The 8,719-nt window shown below is 47.1% G+C and overlaps 1 protein-coding gene across 1 annotated transcript; it reads left to right on the top strand.

The window, feature by feature from the left end:
* The first annotated feature begins 2,637 nt into the window (after nucleotides 1–2,637).
* ATP6V1E1 (ATPase H+ transporting V1 subunit E1) lies at nucleotides 2,638–8,176 on the top strand. The gene is made up of 9 exons (XM_066590978.1): nucleotides 2,638–2,795; nucleotides 5,555–5,620; nucleotides 5,724–5,833; nucleotides 5,916–5,982; nucleotides 6,056–6,145; nucleotides 6,217–6,285; nucleotides 6,607–6,701; nucleotides 6,782–6,869; nucleotides 7,681–8,176. Exons 1-9 carry the CDS (start codon nucleotides 2,763–2,765, stop codon nucleotides 7,741–7,743), a joined length of 681 nt encoding a protein of 226 aa, XP_066447075.1. The 5' UTR covers nucleotides 2,638–2,762; the 3' UTR covers nucleotides 7,744–8,176.
* Nucleotides 8,177–8,719: the final 543 nt, after the last annotated feature.

Below are 8,719 nucleotides of genomic sequence, written 5' to 3'. Positions count from 1 at the left end.
TTCTAGGATGGCATCTCTCAAAAACACCTCAATTTTTTTTTTCAGTTATTGAAGTGAGACTTACCGGCCTGTAGTTACCAGGCTCTCTTTTGGACCCCTTTTTGTAAATTGGAACCACATTGGCGATGTGCCAATCCAGCGGTACCAGTACAACCTCGCTTTTGATAGCGTCCATAAATATAAGAAATAGTAGTCTAGCTACCACATCGCTTACTTCCCTTAGAACCCTTGGGTGTATTCCATCTAGCCCCAGCGATTTATCCTCTTTAATCGGCTCTGCGCTTCCTCCTGTGTTAGGTATGCAATATTTATCGTTTTCTTCCCCTGCATCTCGTGTGACATTTCCTTTTCGTTTAGATTTGCCTTCCCCCCCATCGTCTTCTATGATTTCTCCTGCATTATTCGTTAAAGGGCCACTGCTCTCAGTGTAAATCCGTTTGCTATTAATATAGTTGAAGACTGGTTTAGGGTTATTTTTGCTCTCTTTGGCAAAGTCTTTCTGCCTCCTCCTTAGCAATTTGGATCTTTTCTTTACATATTTAGGTTTTTTTGCCTGTATGATTTTAATGCTTCTTCGCTGCCTTCTTGTTTTAGTAGTTTAAACGCTTTTTTTTTTTTTTCGTTTATTGCCCCTCTTACAGTTTTACCGAGCCACAGTGGTTTCTTTCTACTTGTGGTTCTTTTTTTTTTAAAGGGTATGAACTGCTCACATGAGGTGATTAGAATGTTTTTAAACTTTTCCTATTTGTCGTCTGTGCTTTTATTTCTGAGAATGTTATCCCAGTTAATGTTACCAATAGTAGCTCTGAGCTGATCAAATTTTGCTTTACTAGAGTTTAGTTTTCTTGTCGCTCCCTGGTAAGGTTTCTTATTGAATGACAGCTGGACATTCATTATATTGTGGTCACTGTTCCCCAAGTGCCCCTCAACCTGCACCCCAATTATTCGGTACGGTTTGTTAGTTAGTACTAAGTCCAGAGTGGCCCTCCCTCTAGTTGGTTCCTGCACAAGTTGGGTAAGGCAGTTATCTTTGAGGCTGCCTGTCCACTGGCTTAATTGCATTGCGTAATCTGCAACGTTGCTATGGAAAGCGCAGCCCCCCTGTCCACGAGCGGAGAATCATAGCGAATCTCTGCTCACGGAATTCAAATCACGGCATGCGCGATTCCCTGCGGTGAGCCTATCTGTCGGATAGGCTCAGCGCAGAGATCCGTCAGCTCTCCCCTGCTCCCTGTAGCGATATCCCACGGCAGATCTGCCGCGGGATATCGCTACGCCCGTGGACAGGCAGTCTAATTGTTCTCAAGAACTTATCACCCTTGTGAGATTTGCAGGTTTCGTTTTCCCATATTATATCCGGATAATTAAAGTCCCCCATAATAATTACTTCATTGCAGTTTGACAGCTCTTCTATCTGCCTTCATAATTAAGGCCCATTTAGACACAACGATTATTGCTCAAGCGACTTTTGAGTGATAATCATTGTGTCATTTGTAGCGCAAGATGATCACTCAAGATAAGTTATCACCTTGCTCTGCCAGCGGAGGATGCAGAAGACAAGCGGGGTGTCCCCGCTTGTCATTTGCATCCAGCTGTTCCCAGCTCCGAGCGCCTGGCTGTTATACAGCCGGGCGCTCGGAGCGAACGATGCAGAAGACAAGCGGGGTGTCCCCGCTTGTCTTCTGCATCCAGATGATTTCTGCACGCAGCACCCGGCTGTTATACAGCCAAGTGCTCCGTGTTGGGTATAGAGAACAGAGCTGGACTGCTCTGTTCTTCATACCCAGCCTGTTATCAGGGAACGGGATACAGCTGAAACAATAGTATCAGCTGTATCCCGCTGTGAATCCCTGATAAGGCTCATAGTCATCTTTCAGCAGGCTGAAAATCAAGGATGAGCGAAGGCTTAACGAAAACTGCACAATGTAAGTGCAGTTATACACAACGATTATCGCTCAAAAGATTGCTTTTGAGCGAATTTTGAGTGATAATAATCGTTGTGTCTAAATGGGCCTTAAGATTTCAATTTTTCAGTGCTTTCGGTGGCGTATAGAAAACCCCTATCAGTATTTTGTTATTTTTTTTCTCCTTGTATTTCTACCCACAGAGATTCCACGTGTTCATCTCCTGCCCGTATATCGTCCCGTAGCCTCGGCATTAAGTACGATTTAACGTACAGACATACCCCTCCCCCTTTCACCACGCTCTCTTCTGAAGAGATTGTAACCCTGTAAATTCACCACCCAATCGCACTTATTATCAAGCCATGTTTCCGTTATTCCAACTATATCGTATGTATAGGTGGCTCCTACTATAGGGACAGGGATGGTAGATGTATAGGGGACTCCTCTATAGTGATAGGTGTGATAGATGTATAGGGGGCTCCTACTATAGGGACAGGTATAGTAGATGTATAGGGGACTCCTATATAGTGACATGTGTGATAGATGTATAGGGGGATCCTACTATAGGGATGATAGATATATATGAGACTCCTCCTACAGCGCTGACGGATGTATTTTGGGCTCCTCTATAGGATGACAGATGTGACCTCTATATTATGATGTGAGGGGGCGTGGATTTTCGCTCAGGGGGGCGGTCTTTTCGGTCTTCCTACTCTGGGCGTAGTTAATCTCCGTAGAAACCGTCATGCGACCCGGAAGTGGGCGGAGCTCCGGTCAGGTGACTGCAGTATAAGAGGACCGACGCCGCTCGCTGTCATTGTGTCTTGAGTCTGCGGGTTCGCAGGGATTACGAGCAGGATGGCGCTCAGCGATGCCGACGTGCAGAAGCAGGTGAGTTGGGGCCGCGGGGAGGATGGTCCGGAGCCCCCCCCCCCCCCGACATCACCCGCACGAGGGGTCCCCCCCTATGACTATGTCCCCCTCCCGCTGATACTGCTCTGAGGCCTCTTTGTTTGGAGTCACCTGACGTCTGGGTCACATGACGGCGACACGAATAGAGGAACTACAACCGCCATCGCTGCGCGGAATCCTTCTATTTATAGATTCGGGAGGGTCTAAATCCTCCTCTTAGGGGGGCTGTTGGTAATCTGGGGGTGTTGTAAACCATGTGAGATATAACAGTGCTGTGCTGGGGAAATGTAAGAACACAGATTATTAAATGGCGCAGAAAAATGACTAAATGCGTCAGCTATAACAACATATGATAAATGTTGATGCTGTGAAAGCCCCTCCCCAGTCCATTTAATGGAGCAATCGGAACAGTAAAGTATGACACTTGTATTGTCCGCGTAATGCTGATGCTATCAATGTAATGGTTACAGAATAAACGGGTGCCATAAACTCCAAGTCCGAGAGGAATCCACAGAAAGCCCTGGTTATAGAAGGAGCCCAGGTGCAGCTATGATGCTGGGTGATCGATGGCATTGGAGGCGGCGCTGTTAGGGGGGAAAAGGTCTTCTACTCGCTGAGGAACACTTCACCGCAGTCGCTGTCTGTCGTCCGTGTTGTGTGTTTTATAGTTGGCACTTTTAGTTGACTTTACTGATGGCAATATTTCTGCGCCATTGTAATATTGTCTTTCCCATGGCATTCTGACCCGTGAGACGCGCCCTCTGCCGAGTCTGTACGCTCCTATGCTTTATTTGACGCTATCTTGTGTGCATTTCGCTGCTCCTGGATGCCATTCTCCATCTTTATATTACAGACCAGTCGGGGCGCTTCGTGAGAGACCCACCTTGTGGCTATGTTCACCTGCACCGCACTCTCCACGGAACAGATAGGACAAGTCAAGGACATGACTTCTCTCTCCCCCCCCCCCCTCCCCTCCCCTCCCGCCTTCCGTATCGCTCGTCTTTTCCTGAGTGTTGACTATAAACATGGGGTGGTTCAGTTATGGCAGGTTCCGACTGACCGCTTGTTTGGATGAAAATGCGCTATATGTCTGATGTACACAGTGGCTGCGGGCTCTAGGAGCTGCCCCTCTTCCATCTCTTGCTGTGTCAGTCCTCACAGTTTGGTCATTGTATTTGTGGCACAGGCAATCGGATGAGCGGCACCGGTCGTAATGCGATGAACTCGTTTCCTAAACGTCTTTACATCTTGGGTCTGACGATGCGGATCCAAGTCATGTGACAGACTCCTACCCCAGTGTCGCTTGGCGGCGATGGGGGGGAAGTGACACGGTCCTTGCAGGTCACTTGCGTCAGAATGTGTGCTTCCACTTCTCCATTATGGGAATTGCTTTTTAGGCTGCATTTACATGGGCAAATGTGACCCGACAAAAGCGGGGACAGATGCCGCACTCCAGAATCTGACTTCTATGTGAGGGCTTTGTGACTCTTTCATTAAAAGCACATTTCAATAAGGTGGGGGGGATGTAAAAATGGCACTCGCATAACATGTTGCAGTCGCGTGGACATGTGACGTGCATTTTAGTTTTTAAACTCGTAAATAGAGTTCGATGGTGCATGAAAAAATACATTATGCATCTTTTCTGTCCTGCAGCATCGCTGTGAGAAAGGACTGCCCATGTGAATGACCCCCTCCCCCAAATGACCAGGACGGCTGCTATCTTCGTGTGTCTTGCAACGCACAAAACCCATACGGTTTTCTATGTGAAAGCGCCTGGAGTCACATGACTGTATTTGTGTGAAACATGCAGTGAAAAGAACCAGTGTGATTTCAACGGACTTGTTGACAAGCATGTATTTTGCGCGCACAGAACTTGCTGCACAATGGAATTATTTCGTAGCACACTTGCGCACCAAAACATATGAAACTAATTAGCCATCTCAATGTATGGGGGGGGGGGGGGTCGCTTTATTTATTTTTTTTGAAAATTCGTACAACTTGTGGGTGCAAAGCATACAGTAAAAGATGCAGTTGTGCAGATAAATATGCAACACAAACCTCTCTGAGAATCTGGCACTCTGCCCCAACCAGCAGGGGGAGCTGTTTCTTGGTGACACCCAAGGGGGGGGGGGGGGGGGTTACAAAGAATGGAACTGCTTTGATTTCTCATGGTACTCAAGATCTCTGCTTGCTGTCGGGCTAAAATAAACTTCACGGACCTGGACCTGCTCATAGCTGAGGGGTTGTTACAGTTGTGACTGATCTAGACAATCCTCTGAGGGTGTAGTCCTGCGGGTGACTGCGATATCGTACTCTCAAACCTGTTGCTCAGAGAGGGGGAGGGAGGGTGAACCCATACAGTCACAGATGACGCGGGGGCATTCTCTCACGTGTTTTGACGGAATATCCGCCATAATATCGCACTTGTGAGCCTGAGGAAAGTGTATCTGCAGCACATTTGTCCCTCCTGTCCTGAAACTGATACATTGTAACGAACGGAGAGGATTGTCTGACTGGATACATTGTAACAAACTCTCCACTGTGAGATCAGGTTTTATATTTTAAGTTTCCATTCAATGATAGCAAGCTGAAATCTTGGAAATAAAATGCTGTCTATGAGAAAGCTGTAAAGCTTCTCCTGCTGCTTTTGTGTCGCCATAATCTGTCCGATTACGGTCGTGGCGCTAGCTTGTATGCTCTGTAGCCACCATCTTGACGCGCAGTATTCTGTTTCGTAGATCAAGCACATGATGGCTTTTATCGAACAAGAAGCTAATGAGAAAGCTGAAGAAATCGATGCCAAGGTAAATGGGAAAGAGTGTTGCAGGTCATCTGCAGCGGACTCTAAGTCCTGCCCCCTCCTGTAACATGCACTTTTTTTTTTTTTTTTGTGTGTCCTTCTGTCAGGCGGAGGAGGAGTTTAACATCGAGAAGGGGCGCCTGGTGCAGACGCAGCGGCTGAAGATCATGGAGTACTACGAGAAGAAGGAGAAGCAGATCGAGCAGCAGAAGAAAATGTAAGCTGGCGGTGGTGTGGTGCAGTGTGCGTGAGTCCATGCGGTTACTGTATCTGACTCTGCTCTCTTCTGCCACCTACAGACAGATGTCCAACTTGATGAACCAGGCGCGGCTGAAGGTGCTGAAGGCTCGAGACGATCTCATCTCGGTGAGTACCTGCCTGTTCGGCGCTCCATGGGGTTCCTGCGGACGAACTCTGATTATCTCCTTCCCTTCCGCAGGACTTGCTGACCGAGGCCAAGCAGCGACTGGCGCGTGTAGTGAAGGACGCACCGCGGTACCAGGCGCTGCTGGATGGACTCATCCTGCAAGTAAGGACCCGTCGGAGTAAGTCCTAAACTCTGTCCTCTGTCCTTCTAACCTCTGTTCCTCCTTCCTGCAGGGTCTCTACCAGCTGCTGGAGTCCAAAGTGGTGATCCGCTGTCGCAAGCAGGACCTGCCGCTCATCAAGGTGGGCTGATAAAATACATTGACTTTCATGTATGGGGGTTGTAGTGCTGCTCATACAGAGCTCCAAATCTTCTGCATAGGCAGTAATGCAGCCACCACCAGGGGGCAGCTCTCTGCAGGGAGGTGTTGACAGCAGTGGGAAATGCATAAATCTGTATGCAGTGAGCTCCCTCTAGGGGAGGCAGCATGCCAATATATTCTGCCACTAATTTCCAAAAGATGGAACTTTTTGCCGTGTTTAACTCCTTAAGGACACAGTGGACTCCTGAATTGTATGAACCACCCAATGTTGACTCCCCCTCCCCCTCTCCCTCTATTCTAGGCTGCTGTCCAGAAGAGCATCCCTATCTACAAGGCAGCCACAAAGAGAGAGATGGAGGTGATAATTGACCAGGAGAGCCACCTCGCCCCGGAGATGTAAGTGCTGCCAACTTGAGGGAGTACTGGGTCATTGATGAGGTTCACATGATTATTTCACCCCCGCCCTTTCTTCACAGCGCTGGAGGCATTGAGGTCTATAACGGAGATGGGAAGATCAAAGTGGCGAATACTCTGGAGAGCCGACTGGACCTGATCGCTCAGCAGGTTAGGCTGGGACGCAACTGGCAGCTGGTTGTATGTGGCATGAGCCAAAAAAAATGCCCATGTGGTTTTAGATTTTAAATTTTTTTTTTTCTCCTTTTGGTGCCGCTAAGATGCCACGTTTAGCCTAAGGTCACACAGCTGATATTCTTGCTGAGAATCTCCAGCCAAAACTTGCCCTCAGCAGTGTTAAGGGCCATCTACATAATGACTACTGTACAGTTTTGTTTGTACGATAATACAAAGCCATCGTGTGCTAGTTGTTAACTTGTCGCTCAGTTTCAACCACCAGAAAAATCATCGCTGGTTCTCTTGCTGCGTCTAAATGTAACTGTTTCATAAAGAATTAGAACTCGCGGTGATGTCATACATCCTGTGTAAATGTACCATAAGTGTGTATGTTGGGGCTTATTTACATGTGCAGGAAAGCGCACCAGTTCTGTCCTGCATGACACACAGAACACCTGCAATGTATTAGGCTGCTGTAGCTAAAGGGTTAATTTATCCCCCCCCCCCGTATGTGAATGTTCCCGACAGGTCTTATATGATGTCAGGGGGGGGCATAGATGGTAAAAAAAAAAAGATCTTACATAAATAAGATTCACAGAATAAAATGAAAAATATACATAAAGACCAAAAGCAGTCACTGTATGTGCCCAAAATATCCAAAACGTTATTTTAGGGTAAATACACTAATGAAAGGAAAGGGGTCTGGTCCTTCTTTAAGGGGTTAATCAATTCCTTCATTTTGCCCCCTGTGTAAATCCCAGTCTGAAAGAAAAAAAATTAATTTTTCTTCTCTTCTTCTGTTCAGATGATGCCAGAAATCAGAGTTGCTTTATTTGGGGCCAACACAAACCGCAAGTTCCTGGACTGAGAGCTCTCACCATACTGCTGTACAGATAAGAGGAGAATCTGCAGAATACTTATGTTCTGGTGTCGTTTCCCCATTTGTCGCCGTTCTTTTAAGTATTAGCTGTGTTAGACTAACGTGGAGAGGGTAGCAATGATGCAGGGGCTGAGGGCTGCAGTGCTTTATGATCGGCTAAAGGTTCATGACCCTTTATGTACAAATTTTTGTATGAACTAATGGCACACGCTGCGTCTCCTTTCCCACAGGGGAGTAGGGCATGCACTGTGGCAACTAGATAGACGCTGTCTGGGCTGCTGGACACCATGTGCTGACTTTTCCCTTCTATCACTAAGCTGTCCTCATGTAGACCTGCTCGTGGGAGGATAGCCACCTGTATGACCGCGGCCACCATTGTGAAGTTGTCTTTTATTTATTACTATTAAATGTGTGAACATCAGCCTTATTTCCTGTCATTATAACCGGTGGCTGCCCTTGTGGTGTCCTGAGGATGGCTGGGCTCAGTCTGCAGCCTGCCAATAATAGTATTACAGGAGCACTGCTAACATGTATGTAATGTGTCCACAGTGGCTGGATTTTACAATAGCAGCAAAGTAGATGAGATTTTCTAAATGTCATTCAGGCGTTGAAGGGGGGGGGGGGAAACCATGCCAAACCTGTGTGGAAAACGACAGACACAATGTGTTTTAGAGCTTCAGCATCTGTTTATAGCACTGGATTTATTAAGTGGATGCCACACCTTCTACTGAAGGTGGCAACTTCTGTACTAAATGGTGCAGTTTTCGTCTGCAACTCTACCCCGTGTAGACATAGCATCAGTCTGATGCCAGTGGAGCCCTCTCTGGTTTGGCAGCAGGTAGATGCTGTATAATAGTGCCCTCAGGACTCTGCCTCATGGCTGTGTTGTATAGTACAGTTATGACAAAAAAAACTGATTTAGTGTGTATTTATGCACAGCTATAGCAATGGGCTACTGTGCTGT

This window comes from Eleutherodactylus coqui, chromosome 2 (genome assembly GCF_035609145.1).
Source record: "Eleutherodactylus coqui strain aEleCoq1 chromosome 2, aEleCoq1.hap1, whole genome shotgun sequence".
Taxonomy (NCBI): domain Eukaryota; kingdom Metazoa; phylum Chordata; class Amphibia; order Anura; family Eleutherodactylidae; genus Eleutherodactylus; species Eleutherodactylus coqui.
This window is presented reverse-complemented; position numbering and strand designations above follow the sequence as displayed.

What these genes read in the sequence shown, in the direction of transcription:
- ATP6V1E1 (XM_066590978.1), top strand. Translation starts at nt 2,763, where the DNA reads ATGGCGCTCAGCGATGCCGACGTGCAGAAGCAG. An exon ending in ATGCCGACGTGCAGAAGCAG is followed by an intron (nt 2,796 to 5,554) that starts GTGAGTTGGGGC and finishes TCTGTTTCGTAG; the next exon opens with ATCAAGCACATGATGGCTTT. An exon ending in TGGATGGACTCATCCTGCAA is followed by an intron (nt 6,146 to 6,216) that starts GTAAGGACCCGT and finishes TCCTTCCTGCAG; the next exon opens with GGTCTCTACCAGCTGCTGGA.